The sequence below is a fragment of the Pseudophryne corroboree genome, chromosome 1 (assembly GCF_028390025.1).
Source record: "Pseudophryne corroboree isolate aPseCor3 chromosome 1, aPseCor3.hap2, whole genome shotgun sequence".
Taxonomy (NCBI): Eukaryota; Metazoa; Chordata; class Amphibia; order Anura; family Myobatrachidae; genus Pseudophryne; species Pseudophryne corroboree.
In genome coordinates this window covers 1,226,577,655-1,226,598,596 of record NC_086444.1, presented here as the reverse complement: position 1 = coordinate 1,226,598,596, position 20,942 = coordinate 1,226,577,655, and the positions used below count along the sequence as shown (strand labels likewise).

The window sequence follows — 20,942 nt, the reverse complement described above, 5'->3', positions numbered from 1 at the left end:
ACATTAAAGGCAAGGAACACATTGGACTCTCCAATCTCTCCCAGCGTCATGTGACTACAGGCACGGACCGAGCCCTCCCAGCGTCATGTGACTACAGCAATGGACCGAGCCCTCCCAGCATCATGTGACTACAGCAATGGACCGAGCCCTCCCAGCGTCATGTGACTACAGCCATGAACCGAGCCCTCCCAGTGTCATGTGACTACAACCAGGTTCCGACCCCTCCCAGCGTCGTCTGACTACAGCAAAGGACTGAGCCCTCCCAGCGTCATGTGACTACAGCCACGGGCCGAGCCCTCCCAGTGTCATGTGACTACAGCCATTGTCCGACCCCTCCCAGCACCATGTGACTACAGACACTGACTGATTCCTCCCAGCATCATGTGACTACAATCAGGGACCGACCCCTCCCAACGTCATGTGACTACCGCCATAGACCGAGCCCTCCCAGCGTCATGTGACTACAGCCACGGACCGACCCCTTCCACACTCATGTGACTACAACCACGGACCGGCCCCTCCCAGCATCATGTGTTTACAGCCACGGACTGACCTCTCCCAGCACCATGTGACTACAACCAGGGATGCACGGACACTACTCACCATTTCCGGACTGATGTACTTCAAATCCTGATAGGTGCCTTTTACTGTGTTCAACAAATAGGTCTGTGAAATAAAACAAAGAGAGTCAGACATCAGGTATACACTCTGCTTATGCCTTGCCAGGGCGACACATGGAACTACAAGTCCCAGCACACCTCTGCCGGCCACTTGAAAGGTGACCCACTCTGTGATTCTACAGTCACCACATTCATTTTGTAGTCATGGTTTTTATGCGAGAACCTGGCTGTAAACCACAAGACGCACTACGTGCGTTCCGTCTCACCTTGGACGAGTCACCAATCAAATCTCTCTCATCGCTGTCCAGGATCTGCTCCACCGCCGTCAGGCACAGAGACTTTGACCGGCACAACTTCGGTTTCTAGGACGAAAAGAAAAAGTTATTAATGAAAATACAAAAATAAGAATTTACTTACCGATAATTCTATTTCTCATAGTCCGTAGTGGATGCTGGGACTCCGTAAGGACCATGGGGAATAGCGGCTCCGCAGGAGACTGGGCACAAAAGTAAAAGCTTGAACTAGCTGGTGTGCACTGGCTCCTCCCCCTATGACCCTCCTCCAAGCCTCAGTTAGGATACTGTGCCCGGACGAGCGTACATAATAAGGAAGGATATTGAATCCCGGGTAAGACTCATACCAGCCACACCAATCACACCGTACAACTTGTGATCTGAACCCAGTTAACAGTATGATAAACGAAGGAGCCTCTGAAAAGATGGCTCACAACAATAATAACCCGAATTTTGTAACAATAACTATATACAAGTATTGCAGACAATCCGCACTTGGGATGGGCGCCCAGCATCCACTACGGACTATGAGAAATAGAATTATCGGTAAGTAAATTCTTATTTTCTCTAACGTCCTAAGTGGATGCTGGGACTCCGTAAGGACCATGGGGATTATACCAAAGCTCCCAAACGGGCGGGAGAGTGCGGATGACTCTGCAGCACCGAATGAGAGAACTCCAGGTCCTCCTCAGCCAGGGTATCAAATTTGTAGAATTTAGCAAACGTGTTTGCCCCTGACCAAGTAGCTGCTCGGCAAAGTTGTAAAGCCGAGACCCCTCGGGCAGCCGCCCAAGATGAGCCCACCTTCCTTGTGGAATGGGCTTTTACAGATTTTGGCTGTGGCAGGCCTGCCACAGAATGTGCAAGCTGAATTGTACTACAAAGCCAACGAGCAATCGTCTGCTTAGAAGCAGGAGCACCCAGCTTGTTGGGTGCATACAGGATAAACAGCGAGTCAGATTTCCTGACTCCAGCCGTCCTGGAAATATATATTTTCAGGGCCCTGACTACGTCCAGTAACTTGGAGTCCTCCAAGTCCCTAGTAGCCGCAGGCACCACAATAGGCTGGTTCACGTGAAACGCTGAAACCACCTTTGGGAGAAATTGAGGACGAGTCCTCAATTCTGCCCTATCCGTGTGAAAAATCAGGTAAGGGCTTTTATAAGATAAAGCCGCCAATTCTGAGACACGCCTGGCTGAAGCCAGGGCTAACAGCATTACCACTTTCCATGTGAGATATTTTAATTCCACAGTGGTGAGTGGTTCAAACCAATGTGATTTTAGGAACCCCAAAACCACATTGAGATCCCAAGGTGCCACCGGGGGCACAAAAGGAGGCTGTATATGCAGTACCCCTTTGACAAACGTCTGGACTTCAGGCACTGAAGCCAGTTCTTTTTGGAAGAAAATCGACAGGGCCGAAATTTGAACCTTAATGGACCCTAATTTTAGGCCCATAGACAGTCCTGTTTGCAGGAAATGTAGGAAGCGACCCAGTTGAAATTCCTCTGTAGGGGCCTCTTTGGCCTCACACCACGCAACATATTTTCGCCAAATGCGGTGATAATGTTTCGCGGTTACATCCTTCCTGGCCTTTATCAGGGTAGGGATGACTTCTTCTGGAATGCCTTTTTCCTTCAGGATCCGGCGTTCAACCGCCATGCCGTCAAACGCAGCCGCGGTAAGTCTTGGAACAGACAAGGTCCCTGCTGGAGCAGGTCCTTTCTTAGAGGGAGAGGCCACGGGTCCTCCGTGAGCATCTCTTGAAGTTCCAGGTACCAAGTCCTTCTTGGCCAATCCGGAACCACGAGTATAGTTCTTACTCCTCTCCTTTTTATGATTCTCAGTACTTTTGGTATGAGAGGCAGAGGAGGGAACACATACACTGACTGGTACACCCATGGTGTTACCAGAGCGTCCACCGCTATTGCCTGAGGGTCCCTTGACCTGGCGCAATATCTGTCTAGTTTTTTGTTGAGACGGGACGCCATCATGTCCACCTTTGGTTTTTCCCAACGGTTTACCATCTCTTGGAAGACTTCTGGATGAAGTCCCCACTCCCCCGGGTGAAGGTCGTGTCTGCTGAGGAAGTCCGCTTCCCAGTTGTCCACTCCCGGAATGAACACTGCTGACAGTGCTATCACATGATTCTCCGCCCAGCGAAGAATCCTTGCAGCTTCTGCCATCGCCCTCCTGCTTCTCGTGCCGCCCTGTCTGTTTACGTGGGCGACTGACGTGATGTTGTCCGATTGGATCAATACCGCCTGACCCTGAAGCAGGGGTTTTGCTTGACTTAGGGCATTGTAAATGGCCCTTAGTTCCAGAATGTTTATATGAAGAGATGTTTCCATGCTTGACCACAAGCCCTGGAAATTTTGTCCCTGTGTGACTGCTCCCCAGCCTCTCAGGCTGGCATCTGTGGTCACCAGGATCCAATCCTGAATGCCGAATCTGCGGCCCTCTAGTAGATGAGCACTCTGCAGCCACCACAGAAGAGACACCCTTGTCCTTGGCGACAGGGTTATCCGCTGATGCATCTGAAGATGCAATCCGGACCATTTGTCCAGAAGATCCCACTGAAACGTTCTTGCATGGAATCTTCCGAATGGAATCGCTTCGTAAGAAGCCACCATTTTTCCCAGGACCCTCGTGCACTGATGCACTGACACCTGGCCTGGTTTTAGGAGATTCCTGACTAGCTCGGATAACTCCCTGGCCTTCTCCTCTGGGAGAAACACCTTTTTCTGGACTGTGTCCAGAATCATTCCTAGGAACAGGAGACGTGTCGTTGGAATCAGCTGCGGTTTTGGAATATTTAGAATCCACCCGTGCTGACGTAACACTAACTGAGATAGTGCTACTCCGACTTCTAACTGTTCCCTGGACCTTGCCCTTATCAGGAGATCGTCCAAGTAAGGGATAATTAAAACGCCTTTTCTTCGAAGAAGAATCATCATTTCGGCCATTACCTTGGTAAAGACCCGAGGTGCCGTGGACAATCCAAACGGCAGCGTCTGAAACTGATAATGACAGTTTTGTACTACAAACCTGAGGTACCCTTGGTGAGAAGGGTAGATTGGGACGTGGAGATAAGCATCTTTGATGTCCAGAGACACCATATAGTCCCCTTCTTCCAGGTTTGCTATCACTGCTCTGAGTGACTCCATCTTGAATTTGAACCTCTTTATGTAAGTGTTCAAGGATTTTAGATTTAAAATTGGTCTCACCGAGCCGTCCGGCTTCGGTACCACAAACAGCGTGGAATAATACCCCTTTCCCTGTTGTAGGAGAGGTACCTTGATTATCACCTGCTGGGAATACAGCTTGTGAATGGCTTCCAAAACTGCCTCCCTGTCGGAGGGAGACTTTGGTAGAGCAGACTTCAGGAACCGGCGAGGGGGAGACGTTTCGAATTCCAGTTTGTACCCCTGTGATACTACCTGCAGAATCCAGGGGTCCACTTGCGAGTGAGCCCACTGCGCGTTGAAATTTTTGAGACGGGCCCCCACCGTGTCCGAGTCCGCTTGTAAAGCCCCAGCGTCATGCTGAAGACTTGGCAGAAGCAGAGGAGGGCTTCTGCTCCTGGGAAGAGGATGCCTGGTGCAGTCTTTTTCCTCTTCCTCTGCCCCGGGGCAGAAATGAGTGGCCTTTTGCCCGCCTGTACTTATGGGAACGAAAGGACTGAGTTTGAAAAGACGGTGTCTTTTTCTGCTGAGAGGTGACCTGGGGTAAAAAGGTGGACTTTCCGGCCGTTGCCGTGGCCACCAGGTCCGATAGACCGGCCCCAAATAACTCCTCCCCTTTAAATGGCAATACTTCCATATGTCGTTTGGAATCCGCATCCCCTGACCACTGTCGCGTCCATAACGCTCTTCTGGCAGAAATGGACATAGCACTCACTCTTGATGCCAGGGTGCAAATATCCCTCTGTGCATCACGCATATATAGTAATGCATCCTTCAAATGCTCTATAGTTAGTAATATACTGTCCCTATCCAGGGTATCAATATTTTCAGTCAGGGAATCCGACCACGCCACTCCAGCACTGCACATCCAGGCTGATGCGATTGCTGGTCGCAGTATAACACCAGTATGTGTGTATATACCCTTCAGGATATTTTCCAGCCTTCTATCCGCTGGTTCTTTGAGGGCGGCCGTATCAGGAGACGGTAACGCTACTTGTTTAGATAAACGTGTGAGCGCTTTATCTACTCTAGGGGGTGTTTCCCTTATTTAATTTAATTTAATTCATCTGACTCAGGAAAAGCTACTGGTAGTTTTTTCACTCCCCACATAATACCCTTCTTTGTGGTACTTGTAGTGTCAGAAATGTTCAATGCCTCCTTCATTGCCGTGATCATGTAACGTGTGGCCCTACTGGACATTACGTTTGTCTCCTCACCGTCGACACTGGACTCAGTATCAGTGTCTGGGTCTGTGTCGACCCACTGAGGTAACGGGCGTTTTATCGCCCCTGACGGTGTCTGAGACGCCTGGACAGGCACTAATTGATTTGTCGGCTGTCTCATGTCGTCAACAGTTTTTTGTAAAGTGCTGACATTGTCACGTAGTTCTTTAAATACAACCATCCAGTCAGGTGTCGACTCCCTAGGGGGTGACATCACTAATACAGGCAATTGCTCTGCTTCCACATCATTTTCCTCCTCATACATGTCGACACAATCGTACCGACACCCAGCACACACACAGGGAATGCTCTGATAGAGGACAAGACCCCACTAGCCCTTTGGGGAGACAGAGGGAGAGTTTGCCAGCACACACCAGAGCGCTATATATATATATAGGGATAACCTTATATAAGTGTTACTCCCTTTTATAGCTGCTGTTTATAATTTAGCTGCCAATAGTGCCCCCCCTCTCTCGTTTTTACCCTGATTCTGTAGGGACTGCAGGGGAGAGTCAGGGAGCCGTCCTTCCAGCGGAACTGTGAGGGAAAATGGCGCTTGTGTGCTGAGGAGATAGGCTCCGCCCCTTCACGACGGCCTTATCTCCCGCTTTTTTCTGGAAAACTGGCAGGGGTTAAATACATCCATATAGCCCAGGAGCTATATGTGATGTATTTCTTTTGCCATCCTAAGGTATTTCTGTTTTTATTGCGTCTCAGGGCGCTCCCCCCCAGCGCCCTGCACCCTCAGTGACCGGAGTGTGAAGTGTGCTGAGAGCAATGGCGCACAGCTGCAGTGCTGTGCGCTACCTTAGTTGAAGACAGGAACGTCTTCTGCCGCCGATTTCACCGGACCTCTTCGTTCTTCTGGCTCTGTAAGGGGGCCGGCGGCGCGGCTCCGGGACCCATCCAGGCTGAACCTGTGATCGTCCCTCTGGAGCTAATGTCCAGTAGCCTAAGAAACCCAATCCACTCTGCACGCAGGTGAGTTCGTTTCTTCTCCCCTTAGTCCCACGATGCAGTGAGCCTGTTGCCAGCAGGACTCACTGAAAATAAAAAACCTAAAATAAACTTTTACTCTAAGCAGCTCAGGAGAGCCACCTAGCATGCACCCTTCTCGTTCGGGCACAAAAATCTAACTGAGGCTTGGAGGAGGGTCATAGGGGGAGGAGCCAGTGCACACCAGCTAGTTCAAGCTTTTACTTTTGTGCCCAGTCTCCTGCGGAGCCGCTATTCCCCATGGTCCTTACGGAGTCCCAGCATCCACTTAGGACGTTAGAGAAACTACAATTACTACATGTAGCTTCACATAATGATCAATACAAAGCACAAACCAAACGGGAAGTATATTACAGCGAGACAAGGAAAATCAGAGGGACAGAGGGAAAGGGAGAGACAGAAGTCAGAGCGAGAGAGAAGACAGAGAGTGAGAGAGGGAGACAGAGAGAAGAGAGTAAGAGATAGCGAGAAGAGAGTGAGAGACAGAGAGAAGAGAGGGAGACAGAGGGAAGAGAGTAAGAGAAACAAAGAGAAGAGAGTAAGAGACAGAGAGAAGAGAGGAAGACAGAGGGAAGAGAGTGAGAGAAACAAAGAGAAGAGAGTAAGAGACATAGAGAAGAGACAGAGAGAAGAGAGGAAGACAGAGGGAAGAGAGTGAGAGAAACAAAGAGAAGAGAGTAAGAGACAGAGAGAAGAGACAGAGAGAAGAGAGGAAGACAGAGGGAAGAGAGTGAGAGAAACAAAGAGAAGAGAGTAAGAGACAGAGAGAAGAGACAGAGAGAAGAGAGGAAGACAGAGGGAAGAGAGTGAGAGAAACAAAGAGAAGAGAGTAAGAGACAGAGAGAAGAGCGTGAGAGAGACAGAGAGAAGAGCATGAGAGACAGAGAGAAGAGCGTGAGAGGGACAGAGAGAAGAGCATGAGAGACAGAGAGAAGAGCGTGAGAGACAGAGAGAAGAGCGTGAGAGAGACAGAGAGAAGAGCATGAGAGACAGAGAGAAGAGCATGAGAGGGACAGAGAGAAGAGCATGAGAGACAGAGAGAAGAGCGTGAGAGAGACAGAGAGAAGAGGATGAGAGACAGAGAGAAGAGAGTGAGACAAAGAGAAGAGAGTGAGACAAAGAGAAGAGAGTAAGAGACAGAGAGAAGAGCGTGAGAGAGACAGAGAGAAGAGCATGAGAGACAGAGAGAAGAGCGTGAGAGAGACAGAGAGAAGAGGATGAGAGACAGAGAGAAGAGAGTGAGACAAAGAGAAGAGAGTGAGACAAAGAGAAGAGAGTAAGAGACAGAGAGAAGAGAGTGAGAGAGGGACACAGAGGGAAGAGAGTGAGAGACAGAGAGAAGAGACAGAGAGAAGAGAGGAAGACAGAGGGAAGAGAGTGAGAGAAACAAAGAGAAGAGAGTAAGAGACAGAGAGAAGAGAGGGAGACAGAGGGAAGAGAGTGAGAAACAAAGAGAAGAGAGTAAGAGACAGAGAGAAGAGCATGAGAGAGACAAAGAAGAGAGTAAGAGACAGAGAGAAGAGCGTGAGAGAGACAAAGAGAAGAGAGTGAGAGACAGAGAGAAGAGCGTGAGAGAGACAAAGAGAAGAGAGTAAGAGACAGAGAGAAGAGCGTGAGAGAGACAAAGAAGAGAGTGAGAGACAGAGAGAAGAGCGTGAGAGAGACAAAGAGGAGAGAGTAAGAGACAGAGAGAAGAGCGTGAGAGAGACAAAGAGAAGAGAGTAAGAGACAGAGAGAAGAGCGTGAGAGAGACAAAGAGAAGAAAGTGAGAAAGAGACAGACAGAAGAGAGTGAGAGAGGCAATGAGGCAGAGAGTGAGAGACAGAGAGAAGAGTGTGAGAGAGACAGAGGAGACAGAGAGAAGAGAGTGAGAGACACAGAGAAGAAAGTGAGAAAGAGACAGACAGAAGAGAGTGAGAGAGGCAATGAGGCAGAGAGTGAGAGACAGAGAGAAGAGTGTGAGAGAGACAGAGAAGAGAAACAGAGAGAAGAGCGTGAGAGAGACAAAGAGAAGAGAGTGAGAGACAGAGAGAAGAGAGTGTGAGACACAGAGAAGAAAGTGAGAGACAGAGAGACAGAGAAAAGAGAGTGAGAGAGACAAAGAGAGACAGAGAGAAGAGAGTGAGAGAGACAGAGGGGGAGAGGGGGTAACTGAGACTGGATTGCTGCAGCGGCAGTGATCGCAGTCTGAATTACTGTGTGGAGTGCGGCCTGTGTGGGATCTCGTATGCGCACCCACTGGCTATGATTGCCTCTGCCTGATTGACAGGCAGAGGTGGTCGCAGGGCGGTAGGTGGCGTGCCAATGGCATTAGAACAGCGTTGGCGGGGCGCGGTCTGGACAACGGAGGCGTGCCCGGACTGCTGGGAGAGCGGGCCGCGGTGGCTGTGTGACATCACACGCAGCCGCTGCGACCTGGCCAATAGCTCCCTGTCAGCGCGCAGGAGCTGCGCTGGCAGGGAGAGATACTCGTCAGGTACAAAAGCATCGCCGCCATGCAATGTTTTTGTACCTTATCGGGTGGGGGGGCAGAGCCTGACATGTGGGGTAGACTAGCCCTGTGCTGGGCGTCCCCCCCCCCCCCCCGCATGTCAGAGTAACTGATCGTAGATGTGCTAAATGTAGAACATCTACGATCAACTCTGAATTACCCCCAAAGAAAGAGAGAGACAGAGAGAAGAGAGTGAGAGAGAGAGACACACACAGAGAGAAGAGAGTGAGAGAGAGAGACACATACAGAGAGAAGAGAGTGAGAGAGAGAGACACATACAGAGAGAAGAGAGTGAGAGAGAGAGACACATACAGAGAGAAGAGAGTGAGAGAGAGAGAGACACATACAGAGAGAAGCGAGTGAGAGGCAATGAGACAGAGAAACAGACATAAAGCGAGGCACAGGGGGAAGAGAGTGCGTGGAGAGAGACACAGATGACGCTTCTGCAGTCTACATACCGGCTCCTCATTTTCAGGTTCGCTGACATCAAAGGAAGCGGAGGTCACATTTTTATGTCTCTTAGATTTCACTGGCGTATCGTTATCCGGCGGCCTGTCCAGGCGTTTCAGGATGGGCCGAATGACGCTGCTGGGCATGGAAGGAGAGCGGAACAGGCGGCGACATTTACTTCTAATCACCAGTTCCTGGTAACGGGAGAAACAAGGGTCACTAAATGACGGAAGGGATCGTCGTTTGGGGTCAGCGGCTAGACACATCCCGGGAGGCCACTAGGTGGCTCCAGACCTCTCGCCGAGACACCAATAACGAGGGAACACTCCAACATCTCACAGTATAATCCAGAAAGACTTACAGCGTCGTTCTTCACGAAGGGCGCGGTCAGCAGGTTCTCCATTCCGGACGGGAGGTTCGGCTCACCCTGAAATTCAGGTCACACTAAGTAAATCTCAGGAGCATGTACAGACCATGGGCACGTGAAGACCTTATCATAGGAGCAAGATTAATACCTTTCCATTCTCATTATCATCCATGATCTCCATGAATCCATCATCGTCATCGTCGTGTACCGAGTAGGTGAGGGAGCACTTGCGTAGCCGGACAGGGCTCTCATCATCCACCTGAAGCTGCTTCTTTTCTGGAGAAAACTGCGGGGGGGAGAAACACACAGACGTCAGTATTAGCAGCAGCACCCCAGATCTGCGCCACTGTATGCGTTCAGGAAGACGCTCACCATGAGAGTGGGCGCCGAGCTCGGCCGTCCTGCGATGGCCTCCTCGCTGCGTGTGCGGCTCTGGGAGACCGGGAACATGTGCGGCCTTTTGAACAAAAACACTTCCTGCGGAGGAAAGATGGAAGGAGCTTAGATTATTCCAACAGCATTGCTTGTAATCACGCCCTATAAATAATATACACGTATAATGTATTCATATATACTTCAGGGGACTGAGGGCCCGATTCAGTCCGCACGCCACAAAGTTGCGCAATTCTTTGCAATTGCCCATGCGCAAAAGTTCCTAAACACCTGTACGACGCATGCGATGCAGAGTGTGCGCACAAAGGCGCTGCGGCGGTCGGGACAGATGGAAACCAGCGATGGGGCATGAGAGGTCACGGTGTACCAGCGGAGGTCATCTGCGTGTAACTTACATTCTCCTTGTTGTAGATGGCTGCAGGGCCGCTGTCCAGGGGGCCTGCGGCATCCAGGTCACACGTGTCGGGGAGTTTCCGCAGGGCCGGGCTGCCACCCAGAAAGGTCACCTACAGACACAGGGACAGAGTCAGACGGAGATCAATAAATCATCGGCAGCTATCAGTGGCTATCAGGACCCAGCACAGGAAGGGAGCAACCATAAGGTCATCTGCGTGTTATCTCCGGGCCTTTCACCCAAGCAGACCTGCAGAGAGTCAGCGTTTATTCTGTGCTGTGCAGGGTGACCCCCTGCTGGCCGCAATCTCAGCATCTAGCTGATAGGGAAAGAGTGGGGCCAGACCTGTATACTATGGGGCCCAGAGTCAGGACTCACCGGCAGAGACTGTCTTCTCCGGAGCGGCAGCTTGAAGCTAGAAGAGGAAGAGAGAGGGGGGTGAGCGCCGTGTGGTTTTATTATAACAGACAGAAATGACATTATATACACAGACGGCGTGATTCTGAGTCCTCGGCTAGGTGCAGGCTCCCTGTCTGGGTACGGCCACTAATAGACCCATGTGCAGTCGTCAGCGACACAGCTGGACGCTGATTAGTAATCTGGACGCACTTATTAGTAAAGTGCGAAGAATCCGTTTCTCGATTCAAGCAAGAACTGAGCGTCTCTATAATCTCTATGTCCGCCCCGTGCGCTGTCAGAATAAACGGTGTGCCCATTGCTAATGAGGAATGCGGGCATTGGGAGCCCCGGCCGTACCCAGTCACTGCTGCGCCGGCAGCCACGGTGTAATAACGCTAGGGATATTCCAGTTATACTCACTCATTGTGCAGCGGCCCAGCTTCAAAAATAGTCTTCTCAAACCTGTGCGGAAGGAAAGAGGGAAAATGAGATCTAGGAATAGAGCCCGCTGCCCATTTCCTCACCCCAGGCCCAGCACAGCGGAGGGGGGCTAAATATAGCGCAGCAGCACATAGTATATCCTCTATTACAGCTGCAGGGTATCCTGTATTACACATGGCCCTATCTAACCCCTGCGTCATGTAGCATAGCAGCATTTGTGTATCACATACACCAGCTCTGCACATACACATACATGTGAGGGGGGAGAGCGCTGTACACAGGACCGTGCACTGGCAGTTATACAGGTAGCAGCACACACCAGCTCTGCACATACACACATACACATACATGTGAGGGGGAGAGCGCTGTACACATGAGCGTGCACTCACAGTCATACAGGTAGCAGCACACACCAGCTCTGCACATACATGTGAGGGGGAGAGCGCTGTACACATGAGCGTGCACTGGTAATCATACAGGTACCAGCACACACCAGCTCTGCACAGACACACATATATGTGATGGGGGAGGAGCGCTGTACACATGAGCGTGCACTGGCAGTCATACAGGTAGCAGCACACACCAGCTCTGCACATACATGTGAGGGGGAGAGCGCTGTACACATGAGCGTGCACTGGCAGTCATACAGGTAGCAGCACACACCAGCTCTGCACAGACACACATATATGTGATGGGGGAGAGCGCTGTACACATGAGCGTGCACTGGCAGTCATACAGGTAGCAGCACACACCAGCTCTGCACATACATGTGAGGGGGAGAGCGCTGTACACATGAGCGTGCACTGGTAATCATACAGGTACCAGCACACACCAGCTCTGCACAGACACACATATATGTGATGGGGGAGAGCGCTGTACACATGAGCGTGCACTGGCAGTTATACAGGTAGCAGCACACACCAGCTCTGCACATACACACATACACATACATGTGAGGGGGAGAGCGCTGTACACATGAGCGTGCACTGGCAGTCATACAGGTAGCAGCACACACCAGCTCTGCACATACACACATACACATACATGTGAGGGGGAGAGCGCTGTACACATGAGCGTGCACTGGCAGTCATACAGGTAGCAGCACACACCAGCTCTGCACATACACACATACACATACATGTGAGGGGGGAGGAGCACTGTACACAGGACCGTGCACTTGTACCAGCACACACCAGCTCTGCACATACACATACATGTGAGGGGGAGAGCGCTGTACACATGAGCGTGCACTGGCAGTTATACAGGTAGCAGCACACACCAGCTCTGCACATACATGTGAGGGGGGAGAGCGCTGTACACATGAGCGTGCACTGGCAGTTATACAGGTAGCAGCACACACCAGCTCTGCACATACATGTGAGGGGGGAGAGCGCTGTACACATGAGCGTGCACTGGCAGTCATACAGGTAGCAGCACACACCAGCTCTGCACATACATGTGAGGGGGGAGAGCGCTGTACACATGAGCGTGCACTGGCAGTCATACAGGTAGCAGCACACACCAGCTCTGCACATACACACATACACATACATGTGAGGGGGAGAGCGCTGTACACATGAGCGTGCACTGGCAGTCATACAGGTAGCAGCACACACCAGCTCTGCACATACACACATACACATACATGTGAGGGGGAGAGCGCTGTACACATGAGCGTGCACTGGCAGTCATACAGGTAGCAGCACACACCAGCTCTGCACATACATGTGAGGGGGGAGGGCGCTGTACACAGGACCGTGCACTGGCAGTCATACAGGTAGCAGCACACACCAGCTCTGCACATACATGTGAGGGGGGAGGGCGCTGTACACAGGACCGTGCACTGGCAGTCATACAGGTAGCAGCACACACCAGCTCTGCACATACATGTGAGGGGGGAGGGCGCTGTACACAGGACCGTGCACTGCGCTTACAGACAAGAGACGTCCCAGTGACCCAGTGACCTATTTTATCTTTAAACTCTTATGACTGCAAAGAGGGAGAAATGGAAGATTAAGCATCAGAGAGAAAATCCCTGAACAAAACCTCCCAGTCACGTCCCTCCCGGATGAATAGCTTGTGTGCAGGGGGAAGAGGCTTTCTATAGCAGGGCCAGCTCATTCCACCTGTATGCAAATGCCGCCCATTGTCTGCTGGGGGCTGCTCCGCTTCCTCACCATATGTCCCGTGCAGGCGTCAGGCTGAGCCCCAGCAGCTGTCGGCCGGGATCAGCAGGGACAAGTGTGGCATGTGAAAGCCTCTATTCAGGCCATTCATGCAGGGGACGGCACGCCTGGCTGGTGAGCACGTGTGCACGGGACATGGCCCAGACAGCCAGCGGAGGCCCGGCAGATGGGAGGCACAAACAGAACCAATTAACTCCAGCATTGCAGCAGGAGATGGAGAATACTCCTCAGACAAGCTTTGTGCCCCCCCTGCACCCCTCCCTCGCCGGAATACAAATACACAACCCCCACTCCCCTCTATTCATGCATCCAACCTATAACCCCCGTCCACCGGGGTGCCTTTTATTTTGGCAATGATTGTGTCTTTGGGAATACAAATGAGCCTGCCCCTCCCCGCTACGCATTCAGCAAAGTAAGTGCTAGCTCTTGAAATACTCTGCACTTCAGGGGACCGGACCAAATTTCCATCTCTTGTGCAACCTGCGTAACCATTAACCGCAATGGCCTTTTCTTCCCTTTGTCCTCTCTGTTCTAGGTGTATGTACCGCGTCCAGGAGCAACGTGGCCCTAGAAGAAAGGCCCGTCCTGTGGGCGAGGTGGGGTGCGCTAATGAACGTGGGGGGGGGGGGGGGGGGGGGTGTCTGCTGCTGCTAATAAATAATAAATCAGCGTAAGTGGGATCGGTAGGGTAGCCCAGCCCGGCGCACGCCAGGGGTGAGAGGTGAAGGAAGTTCAGCAGCTGCTCCTTGTAATGTCAGGAGGTGGCGAGGTAGGGGGGTGCGGGGGGCTGGCTGGGACGACACCCCCACCTGCCAGCCGCCCTTTGTACAAAGTTTATATGAAGAGAGAGCAGAGTTCATGAAAAGCTGCAGCAGGTGCCAGCGGCACGGACTTACAGACTCAGCCTAATTAGAGGAGACATCACACCCCCACTGGAGGTCACTCGGGGTGAGGGACCCATGTCACCCCAGCTAAAAGAGAACTGGATGCAAACACGGACCGTGGGCCTGATTCAGAGATTTGCTGATGGTCTGCGTGCATCTACGCGCAGATCTCTGTGTGCGAGGACGGTCGCAGTGTCCCCTCAGCCGCAGCATGACTGACAGGCCGCTTGGGGGCCGGCGACGGCCAGTGTTCCAGTAAACGGGGGCTTGTGGGCCCCATATACTGGGCCTACCCAGGCCAGTGGCTGCATACTTGGGGGGCCTGGGGGTTACTCAGACGGCCGGTGGTCTCGCAGAGTGATACGATGGTGCCTCTTAGGATGCAGCAGCAGGTGACAGGAGCCATCAGGAGGCGTCAAATTTACACAAGACGCATCCTGCGGCATTAGGGAATTTTAGCTCAGTCTCTGCGTACAAATCCACAGCGGCTGCGCAAATCTGGCCATCTATCCCTCTGTCCCCTAAATATCTGTTCCCTATATAAGCGAAACACACCGGTCACTGGTCCTGCAAATGTGCATTCATTCTTGTTATATGCAATACCTCTCGCCCGGTGCACTCTTTTTCTGACACACTGTGCTACTTCCCTTGCAGTGCACTGCGAGTGCACTATGCAACTGACACACCCACTCACACACGCACACCCACTCACACACGCACACCCACTCACACACGCACGCCAAGGCTGGGAGGGGCAGGTCCCTGTAACTTCCACATAGCTGTAACAGTTGCACAGTAACGATACGTCCTCTGGCACTGGTGCCCCAATAACCAGCCCCGTCCCTGTGACCCACTTCTCCGGGACTTTAACCCTTCCCCTGCCAGGCCTCTGTAATGCAGAGCAGTCTCTCTGTATGTGCCCCATCCAGAGGGTTAGGAATTTACAATTGCATTCCACAGGGCCCGGGAACAAAGCCCCTGTTCTATGTTACAAAGCACTGAGCCTGGGAGAGTCTGAACGCCCACTCTTTACACTCCGGCTGTGGTTATTGCAGTAATGCAGAGAATCAGGTTACAGGGCGGCTTATGCTGCAGGTTCTGGGGCCGACAGGTGGAAGGTGGGAGATTGTTTTACATAAGAAGCTGGCTGGGATCCCGTCCGCCCAGGCACCAGTTGTTCAGCAGCTGCACAGAGAGGGCAGCTGTTCCTGCGCATTCCTGCAGGAACTGCTGTGTAACAATGCACAGACAGGGGGGCTCATTCCACACTTATCTCGTGTCACCGCCACCGTTCGCTTCCGTCACAGATCGTCACCTAAATCCGTTCCACGTGCCGGAACAATATCCTCTACGGGGCGTAACTCTGCAACGTCAGGGGATAGCTGGGACCCGAGGCTATCCTAATATTATTATTCATTATAAATATATATAAGTGCCATTATATGGGCAGGAGACCGTTCGTTGCGTCTGCTGTGCCTCCCCTACCTCCTCTCAGCAGCTTAAGCGCTGACCAGGAGCTGGAACACCTCACGGAGCATGCACAGAAGTCACTGCAGCTGCTGCAGCGACTCTTCCGTGTCAGAGTAGGTCTGTGCCATAATGAGCAGAGGATGGGACTCCTACAAAATGGAGGCTGCCAGACTGGGCTAGTATACGTCCGGGATACCAGTAGCCGACTGTGTGTGTACATTATCCAGGAGGGGGACTGTGCGTGTACATTATCCGGGAGGGGGACTGTGTGTGTACATTATCTGGGAGGGGGACTGTGTGTGTACATTATCCGGGAGGGGGACTGTGCGTGTACATTATCCGGGAGGGGGACATTTGTCTTTCATGTGACGCCGGCGTGTAGACTGTTACTGACACTACCACTAGTGTAAAGATCGCACGCCAATGCACTTTTCCTGCCTTTGATTCCTGCAGTCACAACATGGACACAAGCGCTTCTCACATACGTATATCACATGGGTTTATACACGCCCCACCACAGGTAAACACAGGAAGACGGACACTTACGTTTCCAGGGGGGCATCTGGGTCCAGCGGGCTTGGATAATCCAAACAGAGACCTGGTGAGGGACAAAGGAGGAGGGGGGTGTTATTTACTGAGAAGAGACCCTGTCTGTCCATTCCCACCCGGGGTAAACAGACAGGTTCTCATACCGCGCGGGTAGAGAAGTGCGGCCTATGTGCGCCACGCAGTCACAGAATATTATATTATTATTTATAGTAATAATATTATTATCTCGCTGGGCTATGCCATTATACCCAGATTCCCTCATCTCCCCAGTGCTGGGTGACACTTACCAGAGTCGGAGGAATCGGAGGAAGAGGTGCGGATCAGGGAGGAAAGGCTCGGGTAGGTCATCCCCGGTTTTCTCTTTGGCGTATCGGCCAAGCTGCGAAGTATAAAATGTAATATAAGAGTCACGGTCATATATACAGATGCTACTAAGCCGATATACAAACCACGCTGTGCAGAACAACAGATACGCAGGGTGGGAAAATACGCTCAGACAGGGCACACGGCTCACTGACTGGACTACAAGTGTCAGCATGTCCTGTCAGAGGGAGGCCGCATGGGGACTTCCAGCTGTTGAGCAATACGCGCGGCGCATAAGCCTGTGTTTATATTTTATGATGAATCGGCCACTAGGGGGCGGTGCCCCTGCAGTGCGAGATAGGGGTATTAAAGGAATAATGCATGGGAGATAAGATAACAGTGGTATGGAAGACTCTCGCTAGTTAAAGGATTAATATGCTGCTTTCCTACAGCAATTAAGCCCATTCAGATAAAGCTGCCTGGTCCTGCGTGAATGAGCCACTTAATCACCAATTACAAACATTTGCACTTGCCTCCGGCCTGGGGGCTGTTTGTTGGCAGATGAGGTGTTATCTGCCCAGCTCCTTCCTTTGTCATTAGGCTACGTGAGGGTGTGAGGTATCGCCGTGTCTTGCTGCCTCACACCTCACGCCCTAAGGGCTCTCTATTTACATCATACACATCACAACATAGGACTTTGTACAGCCTCTCACCCTAATGACAGGTAACAGCCTGGACTTCACAAGGACTCTCCCCAAGTATTCCCATTCTGAGCTGCAGACAGCTCCCTCCCGTGCACTGCACAGCCGCATAGTTACTTCTCCCCACTGCATGCGCCTGTATACTGTGTGCAGGACAGTACAGCGCAGGGTCACATGACATCACTATAGCATGACTCTATATACTGCACACACACCATACAAATGCAACGTGGGCCATACCATGCTGTATTACCATCCAGACAGTGTACTGAACGCTCGCGCAGACTATTTCATAAACACAATGGCCCTCATTCCGAGTTGATCGCTAGCTGCTTTCGGTCTGCGCATGCGTACGGCCGCAGTACGCACGCGCGAAGTACTTTCACACAAAACTATGCAGTTTTACACAAGGTCGAGCGACGCTTTTCTGTCGCTGTTGGTGATCGGCGAGTGATTGACAGGAAGTGGGAGTTTCTTGGTGGTAACTGGACGTTTTCAGGGAGTGTGCTAAAAAACGCAGGCGTGACAGGTAAAAACGCAGGCGTGACAGGTAAAAACGCAGGCGTGTCTGGGGAAACGGGGGAGTGGCTGGCCGAACGCAGGGCGTTTGTGACGTCAAAGCAGGAACTAAACGGACTGAGGTGATCGCAAGGTAGGAGTAGGTTTTGAGCTGCTCAGAAACTGCATGAAAAGATTTACGAGCAGTTCTGCGATCCTTTCGTTCGCTATTCTGCTAAGCTAAGATACACTCCCAGAGGACGGCGGCCTAGCGTGTGCAATGCTGCTAAAAGCAGCTAGCGAGCGATCAACTCGGAATGAGGGCCAATACCCAGTATATAAAACTATAATTACAACATCCAATGAGCAGAAATATAAATGCAATACCCACTACCTACAATTAATAAAATGTAAAACCCAATATGTACAATATAAGTGCAATAATCAAAAAAGCAGAACTGTAAATTGGATAATATAAATGCCATCTCTAAAATCACAATATAAATACCACGCCGAATCAGCAGAAAAATACATTCAATTAAATCTGCACCAACACAAAAGTAACAGCTAATATGCACGAATAGGCACAGGTATAAATGCAATAACCAATATGCACAAGTAAAGATGCAATAACCAATTCGCACAAGTAGAGATGCAATAACCAATATGCACAAGATGCAATAACCAATATGCACAAGTAAAGATGCAATAACCAATTCGCACAAGTAAAGATGCAATAACCAATATGCACAAATTGCAATAACCAATATGCACAAGTATAGATGCAATAACCAATATGCACAAGTATAGATGCAATAACCAATATGCACAAGATGCAATAACCAATATGCACAAGATGCAATAACCAATATGCACAAGTATAGATGAAATAACCAATATGCACAAGATGCAATAAGCAATATGCACAAGTATAGATGCAATAACCAATATGCACAAGATGCAATAAGCAATATGCACAAGTATAGATGCAATAACCAATATGCACAAGATGCAATAAGCAATATGCACAAGTATAGATGCAATAACCAATATGCACAAGTATAGATGCAATAACCAATATGCACAAGTATAGATGCAATAACCAATATGCACAAGTATAGATGCAATAACCAATATGCACAAGTATAGATGCAATAACCAATATGCACAAGTATAGATGCAATAACCAATATGCACAAGTATAGATGCAATAACCAATATGCACAAGTATAGATGCAATAACCAATATGCACAAGTATAGATGCAATAACCAATATGCACATATATAGATGCAATAAGCAATGTGCACATACATGGGTGCAGCACTGTATGCCAGTAGCAGGGAGATATAGGAAGAGCACATATAGGGGTCACCCACCTCCCCAGGCCGGCCAGCTGGTTCATGTTGAAGGCCAGGCTAGTGACGGGGGACAGGACTCCATTCTCTGCAGGCAGCAGGCTCCTGCCCCCGCTCAGGCCACAGGGCAGCAGTGTATGGGGGCGGCATGGGGCCCCCTGTCCTCGGCTGGGGCTGAAGTCATTCAGCATCTTCTCCATCTCCATGGTCCCGGGTGCAGAAGTCGCAGTGATAACGCAGCAGAAGCGGAGGCTAGGGATGGAGGAACATAGCAGGGACGGGGAGCAGCGGGGACACTCCCGGGGACAGGGCGCACACTCCCGGGGACTCGGAGTCACATCCAGCCGCAGCCGCAGCGCTGTATTTATATTCGAATAATAACAGAGGCCGGAGGCGGCGACACAGCCAATAGCCGGGCCCGGGAGGAGGGAGCGGGGAGGGGACCGGGCGGCGGCGGCGGCTGAGGGGCTGTGTCACCCTGCTGGCTGCTCCCATGTACACAGTATATATACACACTCCCTCACTATATATACTGTCACCCTGCTACTCCCACCCCATCACCCTCATCATCATATACTGTATATATACACTCATTGTATACTGTCACCCTGCTGGCTGCTCCCATGTACACAGTATATATACACACTCCCTCACTATATATACTGTCACCCTGCTACTCCCACCCCATCACCCTCATCATCATATACTGTATATATACACTCACTGTATACTGTCACCCTGCTGGCTGCTCCCATGTACACAGTATATATACACACTCCCTCACTATATATACTGTCACCCTGCTACTCCCACCCCATCACCCTCATCATCATATACTGTATATATACACTCACTGTATACTGTCACCCTGCTACTCCCATGTACACAGTATATATATATATATATATATACACACTCCCTCACTATATATACTGTCACCCTGCTACTCCCACCCCATCACCTTCATCATCATATACTGTATATATACACTCACTGTATACTGTCACCCTGCTGGCTGCTCCCATGTACACAGTATATATACACACTCCCTCACTATATATACTGTCACCCTGCTACTCCCACCCCATCACCCTCATCATCATATACTGTATATATACACTCACTGTATACTGTCACCCTGCTACTCCCACCCCATCACCCTCATCATCATATACTGTATATATACACTCACTATATACTGTCACCCTGCTGGCTGCTCCCATGTACACAGTATATATACACACTCCCTCAGTATATATACTGTCACCCTGCTACTCCCACCCCATCACCCTCATCATCATCATATACTGTATATATACACTCACTGTATACTGTCACCCTGCTACTCCCACCCCATCACCCTCATCATCATATACTGTATATATACACTCACTGTATACTGTCACCCTGCTACTCCCATGTACACAGTATATATACACACTCCCTCACTATATATACTGTCACCCTGCTACTCCCACCCCATCACCTTCATCATCATATACTGTATATATACACTCACTATATACTGTCACCCTGCTACTCCCACCCCATCACCCTCATCATCATATACTGTATATATACACTCACTGTATACTGTCACCCTGCTACTCCCATGTACACAGTATATATACACACTCCCTCAGTATATATACTGTCACCCTGCTACTCCCACCCCATCACCCTCATCATCATCATATACTGTATATATACACTCACTGTATACTGTCACCCTGCTACTCCCA

The 20,942-nt window shown here is 50.6% G+C and overlaps 1 protein-coding gene across 3 annotated transcripts in view; it reads right to left on the bottom strand.

Annotated features, from left to right (window-relative positions):
• Nucleotides 1–20,942, bottom strand: part of CDC25B (cell division cycle 25B) — a 95,420-nt gene that overhangs the window by 3,296 nt on the left and 71,182 nt on the right. For 2 of the 3 annotated variants that reach the window (XM_063925364.1, XM_063925363.1), the window contains exons 2-12: nt 16,629–16,720; nt 16,339–16,390; nt 11,232–11,273; nt 10,791–10,827; nt 10,414–10,524; nt 9,998–10,102; nt 9,774–9,911; nt 9,620–9,685; nt 9,267–9,452; nt 887–982; nt 604–666 (exon numbers count right to left, since the gene is read on the bottom strand). In XM_063925364.1, coding sequence (XP_063781434.1) covers nt 604–666; nt 887–982; nt 9,267–9,452; nt 9,620–9,685; nt 9,774–9,911; nt 9,998–10,102; nt 10,414–10,524; nt 10,791–10,827; nt 11,232–11,273; nt 16,339–16,390; nt 16,629–16,689 — 957 coding nt within the window. In that variant the 5' untranslated portion in view covers nt 16,690–16,720. Of the gene's footprint in view, nt 1–603; nt 667–886; nt 983–9,266; nt 9,453–9,619; nt 9,686–9,773; nt 9,912–9,997; nt 10,103–10,413; nt 10,525–10,790; nt 10,828–11,231; nt 11,274–16,338; nt 16,391–16,628; nt 16,721–19,221; nt 19,681–20,942 lie in introns of those variants that run through there. The other variant, XM_063925362.1, reaches the window with a different exon arrangement.